The sequence below is a fragment of the Nasonia vitripennis genome, chromosome 1 (genome assembly GCF_009193385.2).
Source record: "Nasonia vitripennis strain AsymCx chromosome 1, Nvit_psr_1.1, whole genome shotgun sequence".
In the NCBI taxonomy this organism is placed as follows: Eukaryota; Metazoa; Arthropoda; class Insecta; order Hymenoptera; family Pteromalidae; genus Nasonia; species Nasonia vitripennis.
The window spans coordinates 15,372,517-15,391,240 of record NC_045757.1 but is presented as its reverse complement, the minus strand read 5'-3'; the positions used below and the strand labels follow the sequence as shown (position 1 = coordinate 15,391,240).

General features: G+C 49.5%; 1 protein-coding gene across 6 annotated transcripts in view; it reads left to right on the top strand.

Annotated features, from left to right (window-relative positions):
* Positions 1-1,642: 1,642 nt before the first annotated feature.
* LOC100120130 (dendritic arbor reduction protein 1) overlaps positions 1,643-18,724 on the top strand; it is a 51,097-nt gene continuing 34,015 nt past the window's right edge. For 3 of the 6 annotated variants that reach the window (XR_004226666.2, XR_004226665.2, XM_031923191.2), the window contains exon 1: positions 1,643-3,064. Coding sequence is in view for 4 of the 6 variants with exons in the window: in XM_031923191.2 (XP_031779051.1) it covers positions 2,450-3,064 (615 nt within the window). In the remaining 2 variants the exon portion in view is untranslated. The remainder of the gene's footprint in view (positions 3,065-18,724) is intronic. The other 3 variants (XM_031923186.2, XM_031923184.2, XM_031923180.2) reach the window with 3 other exon arrangements.

Sequence of the window (18,724 nt, the reverse complement as noted above, 5' to 3'; positions counted from 1 at the left end):
TGCGCATACGGATATGTGTGTAGCCGCATATGCGTTTGATTTACATCGGCAGCGGCGGCGGCGGCGGCGGCGGCGACGGCGGCGGCGGTGGAGGTATGTGGAAGCGAGCGGATAATGAGTGAGGTGAGATGGGGTTTGCGAGCGCGGAGAATGCCAATCTGATGTGTGTTTGTGTGTGCGTGCGCGCTGTTGTTGTAAGATGAAGGATGCAGCGGTAGTGTCGAGGGGGGCTTTTTAATTGATGTCGGCGGACATGTGTTGCGCTGCTTGCATAATTGAGCGCGGACGGCTCGGTGCGCTTTTTTGCGCGCTCGCTGCGGTGGAGGATTGTTCGAGCGTAACGATGACCGATGACTAAGTGAGCGATTATTGTAGCATCGGCAGATTTTCAGTTCTGTTGTTGTTTTATTATATAGAGGCGTATTTTACTAGCTTTGTTCGATATTAAAATAATTAAGAGTAATTAATATATAGTTAAAATTACAAATAGATCGAAAATGTTTAAATCACATAAGGTTATAATTTAAACGACGCTAAACTGGTTCAATGAGTCCGAGTGCAGGGGAAAAAATGATCCTGTACGTTCGAAATGCGAGCGCGCGCGAGCGATGCATGATAAATTTTTCAAAATCATTGCGGATAAGCTACTTCGGTAAGTATTCAAATCCGCGCGGCGGCTGCGATTAAGCGATAAAAAAACGCCGTGTGTGTGTATATATATATATATATATATATATATATGTGCGCGAGTGTCGGGCGAAAAAAATCGTTTCAAACTCGATCGCCCGCATTCGCAAGATCGTATATTAACATTTCAGATTTACCTAAATCATGGCATTTGCCTTATATTAGCGAACGGAAAGGCAGAAACGTCGCTCGAGAGTTATTGATAACGCTGCGAGCTAAGTATATTGGCGTTTTTTTCCTCTCCTTCGTGACCGTACTTAAGTCGGATGTTGAAGATGCTATAGACAAGTCGCTTTGTACGATTGTGCTAATGAGCCGCGAACTGTGCGGCGATGATGGCAAGATTTTCCCAGTCAAATTTAGCAGCGTGATCTCCGACTGTTTGAATAGTCAGTGGTTTTTTGCCGTATTTTCCAAGTATAGCAAAAAAGCTTCAAGGGATAAGGTGATCTTTCGATTAATACCTCTTTCCGAGATATCGTAATATTTTCATTCGCTAATCGGCAGTGAATTTCTTTCGCAACGGCTTTTTTAATCGCGGGTACAACGACAAAGAGACTAAGTTCCGAAAATCCGAGTGAAAGTAAGCAACCTCTACATCGAAAATGCGCAACTCTTTCTCTCCACCTGCACAAAAGATCAGCTCGCAGCGGAGAATACCTTTACATGTATACACTTACCATAGCCTCAGCAGCGGCGGCGCAGCATCACTCCGCAGCGAGATACATGAATGGACCTCTCCTCTCTCTCTCTCTCTCTCTCTCTCTCGAGGACCAGGTCCCCGCACTGCAAGTACAAGTCCTGGAAGCGGAAACGCTCGCGAGTAGGCGTCCGCACACAACCTCATCCCACACGTAGGTATACGTAGAAACGTACACGTACACACACACACACGTACAGGCGAGTCTCGCGATAGAGCGAGCGAGAGAGAGGATCCGATCCTGCGGCGGCATAAAGTACAGTATATACTCTCGCGAGTGTGTATAGAGAGCAAGCAGCGAGCAGAGGTGGGCAACAGAGAGCCAAAGTGTGGAGTGGTGGGAGGCGGCGGGGCGTGATCGCCGCTAGGCCCCCGCCGCCGCGACGGCGATGTCGGCCAGTTAGCGCGGAACCGTTGCCTTGACGACACACACACACGTGTGCGCGCGCGCGCTCTCTCTCTCTCTCTCTCTCTCTCTCTCTCGACTCTTGCACCTATACCGACAAGTATACCTATACCACCCGTATTTTTCTCGGGAATAGTCGGCCGCGCGCAGTACCGATCGCCAGACTCTCGCGGTGCCTCGCCGGGTGTTGATGTTGTTGTTCCTGCTGCCGGTGGTGGTGCTGCTGCTGTTGCTGCCGTTTACGCCGAACTCGCGGACGTTGTGCGCCGCTACCGGGAATCCCTGGCAGTTACATACTTGACACTTTGTGCAGGCGACTGTCGGTGCGCTGAAGTAATACTCGCAACAGTTGTTCCCCGAAGTGCGCATATATCGAGAGAGGAAGCGAGCCCCGAGGCTAAGGAAGAAATAGTGATCGCGTCGGTCGCCGGGGGGATGGACGGCGGCCGCGGAGGGAATCATGCTGCCCCAGAGTGCCGGCGCCCGGGACGCAGACTCTAACCACTGGCTCATCGTCCTCTTCTCTTGCAGCGACAGCGGCGAAGTTCGAGGAAGCGCCGAGAAGGAGCAGCCGCGCAAGCTCAGAGACAGCCGATCGTTGGTGAAGGTTCGGCGAAGAAGAAGCATCCGGGTGCTGCGGCCCGGTCGGCGCTTGGATGCTGCGCCGAGCGACTCAACCCCAGCAGGTCAGCAGCTGCGCAGCCGCCGCCGCCGCCGCCGCCGCCGCCGCCGTCGCCTCGAACCCGACTCCTCTGAGCAGCCCGGAGCAGCAACTCAGCTGCTACGAGGACAGCCTGATCGCCGACGAGGGCCATCCCCTCTTCTGGGACGACTACGTCTCTAGCGTCCTGCTGCCTGCGAGCAGCTGCATGGAGGCGAGCGTGTGCTGTCTGCCCAGCGCTGGCCAGCCGTCGGCCGCCGACGCTGTGCTGGTGCAACAGCAGCAGCAGCACCAGCAGCAGCACCAGCAGCAGCACCAGCAGCCGCAACAGCAAGTGCAAGCCGGCGCGGGATCGGCGGCGGTGGCAGCGGCCTTTCATCAGTCCTACGCCGACCAAATCGTGCCGGAGAGGCTCACGCCGAACGGCCTGAACGAGGCTAGTGCGAACGGTAACGGGGTGATCGCTGGACTCACGGGACTGCTCAGTGCCAGTGCTGCGGGCGGAGCTGCCGGGCTGCAGGATGTGCAGCTCTCGTGGCAGGGACAGCCCACGGCGACGGTGCACACCGTCGCCCCGGCCTACGTCGACTACTCCTGGCTTCAGATGCAGGTGAGTGAGCTTTCGCTGGATCTTTCTTATCGCCTCTCTTCGCTTATATGTTATACAGCGGGCTGAAACATTGTTGAGCGAAGATAAAGGAATGCTTGCGAAAGTTATTAGTTATTAGTTACTTTGACCCCCTACCTCTGACTGAAAATAATATTTTTTCCAAAACTACAAGTCAAAACGTGTTTAATTAACGTTCAAGCGAAAATATACTCTTTCCCTTGTAAACAAAGGCCTGTTCGAGTACCAGCGACTCGTTTACTTCGAAAATCATGCCTTATAAATTGTCAAAGTAGCGCACACTCCAATTTTTCACTGTTTCAGTTTACACGATAACAATCTCGTCTACGCATTTCCTCCCTCGAAAAACGCCGCCGCACAGGACTCCAGCTTTTTTGCCGCGAGTACCTACGCCTTTTACTTTGTCTTTTCTCTATGCGCGGACAAGACAAGACACGCGTTCACGTCTATATACACTTCCACGCAGATTTTCAGTCGCTTAGGCATTGCGGTGAAACTGCAGAACGCGACTCTTAGAGGTCGAGAGGCATTCCTTTTGTGAAAACAAAGTCTACGCGCGCGCGCGCTCTCCGTTCGCCAAACAATTATCTTGCTTTACTACCTGCGTTCTTTAATTAAAAAATTTTATTACTCGACGTAAAGATAAACGCCGTCGCCGCGGATTAACTGTCCGCGCGAGTGACATGTGTAACGCGTATTATAATTTTTTAATTTCCATCGCTGTTCTTTTCTCAGCGTAAACGCACGCGCAATTAGTTATTGTATAGATACACGTCAACTTTTCGTGTTTTACCATTGCGACGAGTATTATAATTTTTGCATTCTATACAGTTTCTCTGTAGCAAGCACACACCGGCGCGCGCATCTCCGTATAAAGATAGCCCAGAAACAGCTCGTATCAATGCGCGGCTGTTTCGAAAGGCCGCAGAACCAATCATCCCGACGCATTCCACCTACAAGCTCACACGCGCGCGGATCACAAGGGACAGCTCATGATCCGATCGCTTTCCAATAGCACTCATTTTCTCGCTCCCTCAAGGCCTATGGCCTCACATATCTCTCGCATTTGCATATGCGCCATGTATCTACGTGCACGCGCGTATGTATAATATGCGCGCCCGACGTACACTTATAAATAGCGAGAGCACACGTCTGATGTCAATCGCTCGAGAGTATATAAGCGAGAGAGATGCCACGGGCTTTGTCATCCGCGCCGGTGAAATCATCTAATTAGAAAAATTAACATCCCTGCGCTGAATATGGGCGCTCTCTATACTGCTCCGCTTTTCTCGGAAAACAATAGGAGAGCAGAGGACACCGGCGTATAGAGCAGCCTTCGACTAATCGTTAATATACGACTCTTCTTTTTCGAACGTGTAGAATATAACAAAGTACGTCGATCGGAAGAATTTCGCGCGGGAAATTTGAAAGGCGCGCGAGGCTGCACTTCAAACGGTAAACGTGCGTATAATTTTCAATAAATTCTCCAAAGTTTTTCTCGCATCATCGCGGTAAAAGAGTATAAGGCTGCATTCTGCACGAAGTACTCGGCATATTTAAAGTCGGCGCGTGTGTATACACGATCTTCTACTTAGCGATATAATCCTCATTAAAATGCGCGCGCGTACATTTTTGTCACGAGGTTTAAGCCCAACTATTACCCCCGGACTTTCGAACGTGATTTATATAAATATAAATATATAAATCATCATCGCATATCCTACGTATATAGCAGTGCGCGTTTTCCACGGCCTTCTAGATTTATCTAATCACTGTGCGCGAAAAGTTATTTTGTGTTAAATACACTGCACACACGCGGCGAGAAAAGCGACGCGACGCTGGAAACGAAGCTACTTCTTCGGCATTACACGGTATTCGTGCAAAAATTATAATGTGTTTCGAGATGTGTTTAATGAACGTGCATATTAGTGTGTTGCGAGGAAAAAGCTTGTCTCTCTCTCTCTCTCTCTCTCTCTCTCTCTCTCTGATGTGCTTGGAAAAAAAATATGACGACGGCAGATTATACCAGAGGGAACTCACACGCGTGGGTATAATTAAAAGATTCCTCTGCGCGATGCGAATATCATCGAACGCGATGTTTGTTTTCGACTTTAAAAAAACCCGCATACTATAATACACACATTGTAGTTATCTCGACTTCGAAATATGCGGCGCAAGTAACATAAAAATTTTACACCCGACCACGAGTAAACAAAATCCGAATCATTCGCGGCATTATATACACACAACGCAGACAGACTGCGCAGAATGCGTGATTTGGACCGGTATAGCGCGCACGTGTTGCGCAATTTCCATAAAACACAGGAGGCTACTGCTGCTGTGCGCGCACTACCCGCGTTACGCCGATAACGAAATCGTTGTTGTAGAATTTTATCTATAAGTATTTACGACTCGAAACTCGAGTTTGCAGAACCCGCTCGCTTTCTGAATATTTATGATCTCTCATCGAATATCACCTTATATATAACCTCCCTGCAGTGAAGCGTGTATGCGGCTTCTCGGCGCTAAACTTTTTTCTTCGCGCGTATTCATCGTGTAGTACATTTTCGAATTCGGATCGGAAAAACCGAGTCGTCGTAACTTTTCACAATGAAGCAATTAACAACAACAACAGCCGATCGTTGTTGTTGTCGTAAAAAAAAACGTATACCCAGAAAAACGATTCCAAAATCGTTCGCTCGACTGCGCACGAGTATAGCGTATGTACTTACGCAGCGTGAAAAAGCTCGGATCTCGGCGGCGTTAAATTATATAAAAGCCACGGCGCTGCTCGGAAATTTATACATCCCATGCAATAAAAGCCTCTTCGTTCACAATGGCTATATCGGTCGTCGGGATTATAACGCGCGCGGTTATACCAGCGTGAAATTCATTTCCGAAGCTCATTAATCGGCCATTAGTACACTCGCGCACGCGTAAATCGCCCTGTTTTTTTTAAGCCTCGACGAGGATAGCTCTTCTGTGCGTGTGTGTGACACAAGAGAGCCGCGCGCATAAACCTTTAACGCGCGTAACGCTATACGAGAAAGGACATCATGTACACAAGCTCGTCGGCGGCGTCCGGAAGCTCGCGATTATCGGTATCCGGAATATAGTAATGTCGGACGACGACGAATCGTTTCCACGGTTCAGCTCATTCTCTTAAACACACACACACACACACACAAGCGCATATATAGCACAGGGACTCGTACGCACACATAGACAGAGGGCGCTATATGCTCGGTCAACAATGGCCCAGGGTTAAGCTCTCTTTTATAATGACCGCGTAAGCGCGCGCGGCTCGCTCCGCAGCGTATAAAGATCTACGGACTGCGATTAAACGCGAGAGCGACGCTTAATTATGACGGGGGACGAGGGAGTCTATTATATGAGGAATAAATTATCGGCGTGATAGCTGCTCCCATTATACGCGAGAGTGTATGGAGTGGGGGGAAGGGATGCGTGACTTCTGCGCGCTACGAGTTCCTTTCGAGGTAACATCCAGGGAGAGCGGCTTGTGCGACTTTACGGCTTAACTTTATAATTCCACTCGTAATACGGGCCCGCCTTATAAGGGCTTCTTCGCGCGCCGACGTTTATGGGGATGTGTAAATACGCCCGAGCTTTTATTTGTTTGATGAGTCGTTATGCTCGGAATTGATGGTTTTATTAGGGGATGCTTTCGATTTTTTCTTGTACCGTTGTCGATGGTTATATATATAGTATATACGATCTTGTATAGTACGTCAGGCTTAAACGGCCATCGATGTTTGAACAATAACGAAAAACCGGCTCGGAGGAATCAAAACACACCGGAGGAACTCGGGCTCTCTATACAGCGCGGATTCCTCGGCGTGAAATCCCGCGGGTGAGTTCAACGGACGATAAGGCGAGGTCCCGTCTATATACACACTCTATACGCGCTGCTGCCTCTCCTGCACGCGCCATCAGGACTTCTCCGCCGCTCGAGTATTTCGAATCGAGATGCAACATTGTTCGTTCGTAAATTATACGCTCGCATTGTAATACACGCCACACGAAAGTCGGGGAGATTTTGAATCGCTTGAATATTTGAAATTGCCCGTGATTGTGAGATTTTTCCATTGTGTCGCGCTCTCTCTCTCTCTCGACGCGATAGTGTGTGAGTTAAAGTTATCGGAATAAGCTGGATTTATTACGCTTTGATAAGTGCTGAGAGCTTTTAATTCGGCGCTCTCGAGATAAGGGATTATAATATGTTGTAATTTAATTTACAGTATACCGACTATGTCGGCGTATAGTACAATATTAGCCGACTTTCCTTTCGTCCAATCTTCGAATACTCTCGGCCGCATTGTAAAACAATCACGTCTATACATGTATACAGTACACACCATTATCGTGCCATATAATGTATACGCAAAAACCATAAGCCATTGCTTCATCAGCGGATTATCGGAACGAAAATAGACGACAAACGCGCGTATTTCTTCTTTATAGCTCTCGTCCCGTTCCTATACACGTCGCATACCTATAACGTATACACCTTACGCAATGGATGACATTTGCTGAAACCTTCGCGTTCCCATACGCTCATGCAAATCGGTATCCCCCGCCTATTAGTCCTCTGCGCAGTTTTCCTCGATTCCCGCAGCCAAACCTCGTCCCTGCAGAGACGGCCGAACGGCGTATCGGCCAAAAACCAAGATGAACCTCTGATAAAACTGTCTCAGAGAAAATACGATCGCCTCAAGAGAGACTCGGTCATCGAGGAGGTATACACAGCCTCGCGCAGCAGCAGCAGTGAGTCACGTCGCGCGAATCGAGTAGACGCGGCTGGTATACGTGGGCGGAGAGTTTTACTCGCGGCGGCGGCACACGCAACTCTCTCTCTCTCTCTCTCTCTCTCTCTCCCTCTGGTGAACTTGAGTGCTTTTCGCATTCGCTGAGAGACGGGCCGTGTAGGTATACACGCACACACGCGCGGAGATCGTCTCTGTGCTTCGCTTTGTTGTTTGATTTGAGGGCCGGTCACGTATTTGGTGTAGCGGATGTCGCCGCGGCGGACAAAAATGCGCAGACGTGCTCGTCGCGGCTTGATCGATCTCGAAATGGGCGAATGGAAAAAAAAAAAATATATATATATATAAGCGAGGATGTTTACTATCGTAATCCGCTTATTACGAGTGTATACTACGACGGCGTATACTTGATCCAAATCAATACATTACGAGTATACGGCTGCGGCGATTTTTTCCGCATATGAAATTCGAAAAAATATACACATCGAGACGCGGGATGTGCATAATGAAGGCTTATGACGGAGCTGCAGTGTGTAAATGCGACGGGGAATGAGTGCGCGTGTGCGTTGCTTTTTCATTCTCTCACGTGTCTAACGTTTCACCTGTGTGTGTGCACCGACCAGTTGTCTCTTTCCAATAGACGAGAGTGCATATCGGCGATAATCGCTCTAGCGGATGAGTAGCTTTCAGAAAATGTACGCACGTTAACGTTCATTCATTCCCTCTTGCGCGCGGTTTCATTGATAGGACTCTTCTGCGGCTGATGTCTGATTAATGATGACAGAAGCTCCCATACACGATATAAAAATTAATGCTGCGTATATCATAGTGTACGTACGTCCGCTTATGAACCGGGGGAAAAATCGTTGGCAATTAAGTGATTACTGCCGTCCGCGCACAGCGTAGCGTCCGAGTGAGCACTGAACACACACAAGCCGCCGAGAGCTTTTCCGCAAGCTGAAGAACGACTTTCATTAGCCCGCCCATCCCACGCAGTCGAAATCGCCCTCGTCGAAAATGCTTAAAATACCTCTCGCGTCGAGTCTGAAAACAAAGAAAAACCTCTGGCGACATTAGCATCTCGCTATACACATTGTCTCCACGCTGTATACACACACCGCGTGCCGTTCTCGCCATATAATAAGAAAACGAACGACGATCGCCGCGCGCTGGGAAAGGATAAATAAAGTCGCGCGCCTACGTGTCGTGTTGTTGGCACATAATCGAGCTCTCTCTCTCTCTCTCTCTCTCTCTCTCTCTCTCTCTCTCGCGGGGAAAAGCCATCCGTCTATCCCTCTCGCGCGCTTGCACACATACACAGAGTCGTCCTCGCGAGTGAGAGCGAGAGAGAGAGAAGCCAATGTTACGGACAATTTACTCTCGAAATTAGTTACAAAACTCTGCCGCGGCCCATCAGGCACTTCCTCTTCCTCCTCGTCGCTGCACACGCTAAATAGACAACCGGAGAGGCATGAGCGTTAAATGCCGAGAGAGAGGGAGAGAGAGAGAGAGAGAGAGAGAGAGAGAGCTCGGCTGGAGGACGAGGCAAGAGTTATTGTTGCCCTTTTTAAAGGAAGCGCCGGGATATACACTGTTGCGCGCGTGTGTTACGTGTATATAGGTATAGGTATGTAAGGGGGTTGAGGATGTGCCGGAGGAATGCACGCATGTGCGAGCAGGTAAAAATTTTCGGTGCTTGCAGCGAGGAAATTGGTCGAGTTTACCGCGGCGAGAGCTAGTGCCGTGATATTCCGGGGGGACGTGTATTCTTGTGTGTCTCTCGACTTCCGGTATCCTTTGGTATGCCGGGAATAATTAGGCCCGCGCTTGTGTATAATTGTAACTAGTGCGCAGGTTTTTTGTTGGCATCGATGCGTCATTCACTCGTGATTTATTGCAAGCTAGGCTGGTGGGGTTAAAAAAGTGATTATCACATTGGTCAAGTGGCCGTGATCGTAGAGATCATAGATTGAAATTTTTAGTCTTTAGCTACTGAATTAGAGCAGAGCCAATATGCTTGTACGTGTATAACAAATACAGATGCTTATCGCGCCAACCGATAAAATATTCCCACACATCCTCCCGCGCACAGCAAACAGAACAGCGTCGATCGAATACGCAGCGAATTTAATCGCCCCCGCACACGCGTCTCGCTTTACCCCAAAAGTCGCCGACGAATTAAGTCCTCCAAACAACGACTCTGGCCAAGCATGACGCCGCCGGTGTGAATTGGCCGGTTATGAGATTTCGTCCGGTCCCATGCATTACACTTATTATACACATACTACTACTACTATGTTTACCCGCAGCTCAAAAGGGTCCGCGCGACAGGAAGGAGATATGACGCGCGTCGCGGAGCATGAAAGTCGGCACATCGATTACATGCACTCGCGAGCACGCGCTCATTACGTATACACACATACATACGCGTATGTACGACGAGTTAAAACGCAACACGCATTGAGCTATTCCCATGAATACGCTGCTCGTAATGCACGTGCGCGCGATCGAGTGCGGGAGGAAAAATTGTAACGTCGCTCGCGGGATTCCTTTCTCGTAAGGCGATACGAGAGCGCTTTACCCTTTGACCTCGCGCGCCCGTGTGTGCATAACGATCGGAGGGGACAGCTCGTTAATTTATGCTATACTTGTGTTATGTATACACAGCCCCTTTCTCTCTCTCTCTCTCTCTCTCTCTCTCTCTCTCTTATACACTTCGCGCGGACAATGAAGTCTGCCGTATGGGAAATTATCGTCGCGCTCGCGCATGCGAGGCGCAGATATAATTTTATGGATTTTCCGGCGTTGTTAAACGCGGAAGGTGTTAACAACGCACGGGGAAAAAAATTACGAGGTCGTTTAGCGAAACAGAGTACGGTGATAATGAAGAAATCATAAATTGCGCTGCGCGTATGTACAGTACTCTCTCTCTCTCTCTCTCTCTCTCTCTATGCGCTTGTGTGCGCGGCCATTAAGCCGAGTTCGTAATTCACTTGAAAATTGATAATAAAACTTTACAGCCGCCGACGGGGCTCTCTCGTCCGCGGGTAATTTTCGAAAAGGATGATTTTTCTCTTTTCGCGCGTAGAGTGAGATAGAAGCGAGTCCGCGCGTTCGGAGTTTCCAAAGCGTGTGTGCATAAATATACGGGCGAAACACTCTGCTTGAAAACAAAGGGTCGCAAACGTCGCGCTGCCGCAATTCTCATTGAGACGCACAAACACCTCTAACCTTCTCTCTCTCTCTCTCCCTCTTTCAGAGCTCCTCGTGTCACTGCGCAAGTAGCTTCGCAAAGCACAATCGACGGCTCTGACCCTTTTTTCTCTTCTGGTTTTCATTTTCTCTCTCTCTCTCTCTCTCTCTCTCTCTCTCTCTCTCTCTCTTTTTAATAGCCGCGCTAGTACGCACACAGCGCAAAATACGAGCAAGTCGGCGGCTACACACGCGCATACGCACACAATGCGTCGTCGTCAGCGGTGGCGGTATATAATGAGGCTATACGCTCGGACAGGAAATTGCTCGCGGCGCGGTCCAATTGTCGTGCGCGATTGCCTCGTCGTTTTTCTTTCTCTCTCTATCTCTCTGTCTCTCAATCGCGCTACGGCTCTTTCAGGTCGTTTAGCTCGTAGGACACGTTGCGCTACACCAGCGATGCGCGCATGTATTATGCGATGGATGGATGGACGTCGGCGCTGTACACGTGTGTATTGCGTACGTGAACGTATGAGACTCAGGAAAGAGAGAGAGAGAGAGAGAGAGAGAGAGAGAGAGAGAGAGAGAGAGAGAGAGAGATGTCGGTGCGCGATGGGCTGCTTTGTATATCGGCTCTCAGATCGCAAAGTCTGAATACCGCATGCAGATTGGTTGGAAATAATGGAATAATCGTTGCGTAATTTTTTACAGCGAGACAATTATTTGCAAAGTCTATATGCTTGAGCGCAACGTCTGCTAGAACGACGAGGACGACAGTAGCATCAGCAGCTCGTCCGCGTGAGATCGGACTCCCAATGCGAAGAGCTACACACGCGCGCGCGCGCACAGCTTTTATACAGCTACGGCATTACACACACTCGAGAGTCAGCAGTGCTTTACCCGCGTGTAATAACTGTGAAGCGAGCCCGTGAGCCCCATACCCGATGAGCCGCGAACTTTCGAACGCGTGCACTGTCTTTCTCCTCTCTGCATGTGCTTGGGGGAAAAGCTGAGAACTCACTCGCGCGAAGCTTTATTGGAGTTTTCTAGCGATGTGCATTGGAAAGCGAGAGCTTTCCAGGTAAGTCTAATTGTTAATCGTTCGGTAATTGCACGCCCGTATTAGAAGCTTGTGTTGGAAGCTCCGCGCCAAGCGGTACCAGTCCTCCGAAAATGGTCAGTCTGAAATTGCTCTCGAAATCGCAGCTGCCGAGGCGAGAGAGAAAAACCAGTCTTGCGCGAACTTTTTTCCTCCGCGACGACGAGCATTTACGCGTATAATATGTACACATCGGCATTAGCGATTCAGCGTGTAATCTATTACAAGAGAGTGTCGCCAAAATTCTCCTCGATTCCCAGAAGCAATCAAACAGAAGAATAATCGAGCTGGAAGAATCGCCGAATTCTTCGCTCTCTCTCTCTCTCTCTCTCGTGTAAAACGAGCGCCGATAGACGTTGCGTCTACATCCACATGCGGCTCACGCCTGACGGCAAATCGCGTATACGAGTATGTGTGTGTGTGTGTGTGTGTGTGTGTTTAAGACGTGCGCTGCCGACGTTTTCGTCCTGTAAACCGCCTACTATCGCATGCGTATACACAACAACGTGTAAAAGCCGCGCTGAGTTTGAAATTTTCAATTTCGGATCTCGGCGTAAACGTGATTCCGCGCATACACACAGAGCAGCATCGTAATACAATTTCCGAGAGTGGCATTTTTCCGATACTCCTCATTCTATGCGTCCCGATACACAGCGGGCTCTTTCAATTCCAGCTCTTTCTCTCTCTCGCAACTAATCTGGGCTTAACCGTACATTACATACTTCTCTCCGCTCCGGGCGCTGCTCTTCCTCTCTGCTATCCCCGGCCATGCCCTGGCATATAATACGCTCTTTCTCTCTCTCTCTCTCTCTCTCTCTCTCTCTCTCGCGCGCGCGCGCTCTCCTCCTGGGTCGCGCATCTTCGCCGCGGAAGCGAACTGCAGAAGAAAGAACCTTAAAGGCCGCGCGCGGCTATCTGCACGTGTGTAAGTGCGCGCACTGGACTCTGCAAGCGAGAGAGAGAGAGAGAGAGAGAGAGAGAGAGAGCTAACGGTACTCCGCGCAGAGTGTACCGCGCTGCAGCCTCCGCCCGAGAGAGTCCGATATGCCGAGCTATACAGGTATGCGTTATTGTGCGAGTTGATGAGCCGATAGGAATTTATAGAGGGTGCAGAGTTTTTTATTCGCCCTGTTGAAGGAGCTATGTTTTGATTGATCGACGATCGATCGAGCGGCCTTCGGAGGGTCGGAGGTCGGCCATCTGAGCGGCTGAGCGAGATCAGAGAATGCGGTAATTAAGGAAATGATTAAACTCAATGTATTTTATACGCGTGCAGAACGGCAGGCGTATATGGGAGCGCGCGCGAGATTTATCGGAAATTTGAGCTATGCTCGCGCGCGGTGGCGAACCGTTATTGTGCCGCGTTTGCTATATTTTGCGGAGGATTTGAATCTGCCGCCGAAAACGGAGTTGCCTTATTGCCATAGATTATAGGTACGCATGTAGGAAGCGCACGAAGAACCATAAATAAAAATCAGAGGAGCCTTGCGCGAGCGCATCGCGAGGAACTAATTGATACAAATGGCTGCGCGTATCATTAAGCAGCATTACGAGAGTCTCAACCTTCGCTGCACAAAGATTTTGAGCCGTATATAATTCTCAAATGTTTCTCCTCGCGAGCAGTGACACGCGCGCCTAATAACGCTGCATCGCGGTGCTCCTTTGTTCGCGACACACCCACCCCTTTATTTAAACAAACGGGAGGAAAACAGGAAGCCTCGCGCGTTATTTGACAAATTCGTCTCCGTGTTCTACACACACACACGCATACACATGAGAGGCATAGGCATAGGCATAAAATTAGACATGGAAATGAGCGAAACTAAATGCTCCCACTAAGAGGTTTAATGGGGCTTGTTGGCCTGTTATTTCAATGGATAATTATCTCCCGATTAGAGCGTATACCGGCCATTATTTATAATTTGATAAGATTGATTCGGCGTATATGCAGTCCAGCGAAAAGGTCACACGCTGCAGCGTAATGTATGCTGTGTATTTTTGAAAAAAAAGCCTCAGCGCGCTTCGCTGGTTTTCTGCAATTTTGCAATGATAATTACCCTCTGACCCATTTCTTCGTAATACACACACACAGACACGGCGTCTAAGTTTAAGCAATCGATCGTCCTATACGAAAAAAGGAGGAGTACAACGCACACACACAGGCCAGGCCACATCAGCGAGTCGATAAATCGTTCATTATCAAAATAATCCCCGCTCGCTCGCGATAATTTTTAATAGCCGCGAGGATTACACGAGGATGCAGAAACGACTCCATTAAAGTAATGGCCGCGGGATTAATCCGTGCCGCACGCGAGCGCGCAATTTTTGAAGCGCACGAGGCTCGAGCGCCCCTTCCCTCATTAATATTTTTATCCGCTGTGCGCACCTTCGATGTAACGTCTCGCTCGCTCGCTTGCATCGAACTTATTAATTTTAATAAGAGGTGCAAATTTCGATGCCGCGCAAAAACTGCACCTATATCCCGGCGGCTCATACGCGAGCGGCGAGATGCACACCCGGATGAATAATGCAAGGGTCGCCCGCATCCGCACAGTCGCATATACACGTGTATATTATACATGTGCATACCTCTCACGTGTATAGAGGTATCTCCCAGGCGGAGAGCTGAGAGAGAGAGAGAGAGAGAGAGAGAGAGAGAGAGAGAGAGAGAGAGAGAGAGAGAGAGAGAGAGAGAGAGAGAGGGATGCGCGCATTAGACGGAGAACGGATGATTTATCATCCTCGGCTTTATCAGCTGAAAAATTCAGAGGCGTTTTCGCTCGCTCGCTCTCGCGCGATTACGCACGCGTGCCGCCGCCACCGCGGTTAAAGGATGTTTATTGCGGAGTACCGCTAGGATGACCTAATCGCCGTGTGGAAGAGAGTTCGCGCGTCTAGTGTTTCGCGCTCGCGCGAGGGGAGGGAAGGGAGGTGGTGTCGAAAAAAATTCGACCGGGAGAAAAAGGAGAGCCTTTACAGCAAGCTAACGCGGAGATGAACGTGAGATACGATGCTACGGAGAGAGAAGATTGTTTGGAGAAGAGCGTGTGCACCATGACGCGGGGGGGTTTAATTAGTCGCGTCGATTTTCTTGCGTAACCCGACACTGTGCCATTATTTTAATGCCGATCAAACGTTATTACACCAACGCCGGGCTGTGCGGTGTGGATTTTTCGCCGTGTGTGTGTGTGTGTGTATTTATGCGCGCGAGATAGCGTAAGTAATTGAGTTGTTATTTATCGAGTCATTTGTGCGGCGCTGCTTATTATAACGGGGAGGTTTGAAAAATCGGTAATTGAACTTTGATTGTCGGGCTGCGATTGCGATTCTATGATGAACGTTTGCATGAAGTTTCGAAGGTTTATGAAAAGAAAACCGTATGCGGGAGCACATCGACTAAATTAATAGATACGTACAATGCAATCACGGGCTTGATCTCTCTAGCGGTTATCTGACAATAGGAAAAACAGTACATCTTCTGCCGTATATAACATGGGTCATACAGATTATCGTATAGCTATCGAAGATTCGATGTATAAATAACTTCAGAAGTTTTCATTGTTTCCTACTGCCGTACGATCCACACACGTGTGTGTTATATACGTTTTCTGGCTGCATTTCTTTGTTCCATGAGCTCTTTCGGTTGCGCACCGATGCGCCGTCGGAGATTTTTTTTCCCGCATTTCTTGCAAAACACGACGACGTCTGCTCTTCGAACACAGTTCTCTAGTCCGGGCGAAAAAAAGCGCTGTGAATGGTTGTCGATAGGACGCATTGTTCGCCGCACACGATCTACAAAACTCGACAATTTGCAACGATCAGCCGCAGTCACGAGGCTTCGGCCGAGATGCACAAAGGAACAAAAAGCCTTCCAAAGATCAAGCACAAGTCGAAAAGGGGTAGTAGCGCAGAGTAGCAACAACTTAACGTCTCTCTCATAGTCTCGCGGGTGGTGTCGTCGTCGTCGTCGTCTCTCGATAAATAGGCTCTCCCCGAAGACGCCTTTCGAAGGCATTGCGCAAGGATGCAAAGGCGGATATAGGTCAAGAAACAAGATTGCTATCTGCTCTCTGGCTGCGGCGGCGTGTGCAAGCGGAGCCTAGCTGCTGCAGCGCAGACCGAGGACTGACTTTCTAACGTGACCGAGCGGCTTCGTAACTCGCGCGCGCGCGCGCGCGAGCCCGAAACAAAGAAGCTTGCGACGCAAAAATCATCCGCGGCGAACGAACGCAGCCGCGGCTCGGGATTCGACTCCTCCTTTCGCCGAACCGCCGCGATGACTTCTATATGCTTGCGAGGAGAGAGAATCTCATGCCTCGTTGCGCGCGATTTCGAGAGGTGTTGGCGGTGCTTTACAGGGCTTTTTCGGATGGGAAGCTTTTTTTTAAAAACGTTTCGACGTTGATCCAAATATATACGATGTCCGATCGAAAGCTCAACAAACATACAGGTATAAAGTCGTAAGATTACGTATATCCCGTCCCGACGGCGGAGAGCAGATCCCCAACAATAAAAACAAGAATTTTCATTACTCGCACCTACGTGCCATCGTACACCTTCGGGATTTTCGGATCGCTCGTCGTCGCGCGCACGTATACACGTATATGGCTTCTCCGGCTGCGATAACGCGCGGATAATCCGTGCAAATAACGAAAAGGAGTCCCGGCGTCGTCGCTGTCGAACGACGGCAAACACTCTAATCTCAATGTCACATTGAGCCTCGTCGTCGCTAGCTCCGAGCAATTATACGTGCGTGTATACGTATGTGTGCGGTGTGTGTGTGTGTGTGTGTGTGTGTGCGTGTGCGTGTGTGTTGAGATACACATCTCCGCATCGACAGATAAGCCTCGCAAACATCGCAGAAAGTTCGTCCCCCGAGAGTGGCGATGCTTGCCGAAATTTTTGAGAGAAAATCTTTTTTTTTACTCGATAATTCTCAGCTCTTGGTTCGTAAGCTCAAACGGCTATTACCTCTAAATAGCTACCTCCACCGCGGTGTGTTTTCCTCCACTGAAACGAACAGAAGAAAAAAAAACGTTCGTCCATCAATCACGCGGACCAAAAACTAACGACCGTCCTCTCCATAATGCACGCGAGAGACAGCTCTGTCATCAGCATTAACCCGACGCATCCTCTTGCCTCATTACACTCCCGACACACACACACGTCTGAAACGAACTGCTTCTCTTTCCTCCACACTCTGCACGCAGCCGAGAGAGAGAGAGAGAGAGAGAATCGATAATCCAGGTGGGCGTTGGCCTTCGCCGACACCGTACACACACGCATACGTGAGTGATGTATATAGGCGCGCACACACGTGGCACACAAGGTTTTGCGTGTGTACGCGGATTCAGCTCCTGTTATATATGCACATATAGGTATACATCGTCGAGCGAGAGTTGACAATGCGCGCGATCGCTCCGAGAGCGTTGCTTAGAGCTGGGCTCTTACGTAATGCCCGGAGAGTTCGCGCACTTATACTTTTACCTTTGAACGCCGCGCAGTACTCGAGAGTGTGCAGCGCGCGCTTGTGATCCTGCATCGGGGGAGTCGGGCACGCTTAGCTCTCACTCTGGGGTTCAGAGAGGAAAGGTTGGGATCCCGCGCGCTCCGATACTTCTTTTGATTGATTTGCGATTAATTTTTGAGCAAATTGGCAGTAGTTGCAGCCTATACCAGGAAGCCGCGTCCTATAGTCTCCGCATTGTGTACATCCTTCGTCTCGGTGTAATTTAAGCGCTTCTGCGGAACACTAAAAAGAGAAGCATCACTGGATGCACTGCAGCCGTGTAGCAAGTCGAACACCGAGAATAACCACAAAGCTCGACGCTGCCGCAGCGGCTGGTGTACTTAAGAGCATTACATAACGTTTCGAAAACGGCGCCTATACGTACATCAACTACGATCCGAAATCGTCCGCTCTTTTTGTATACGTCGAAGAACAATCGTTGCTCTCCGCGCGGTGCAATAGGCGTATATAGAACCTGCGCCGCATCGTTACCGAACCCTGTATATGTATTATAAGCCTCCCACTATAGCTCTGCACACGTTATCCACCAAGTCGACACCTCGGGAACGAAAACGTATCGTAAAGAGAGGTCGTGCCGCGATAAAGCTCCTCCTCGTGTCTCTCTACTCCCCCGCGATAAATAAATTCACTTATTGAGCAACGAGAGATCCGCTCATCTCTCGCTGTGTATCTGTACACTCAGCCTTCTCTCTCTCTCTCTCTCTCTCACACACACAATTAAGCGCAAAAAGTCGTAATCATCTCTCTCTTTCTCTGTTCGGCTCGCCGTTTCTCAGAATCGCGAGAAGCCAAGCCGTAGTACAGTGATCGTCTCGCATGCAGAGCATTGGCACATCATCGGAGCTAGGGGCTTCGGTTCGGAGCCGATAATGCGCAGCGCCGCTCTCTTGGCCCCCGCGCGAGAGAGAGAGAAAGAGACTCGTCTAATAGTGTGGGAAAGTTTTGTTCTGCAGCACGCGCGCGCAATTGCGCTGAGAGAGAGAGAGAGAGAGAGAGAGAGAGAGAGAGAGAGAGAGAGAGAGAGAGAAGAAAGAAAG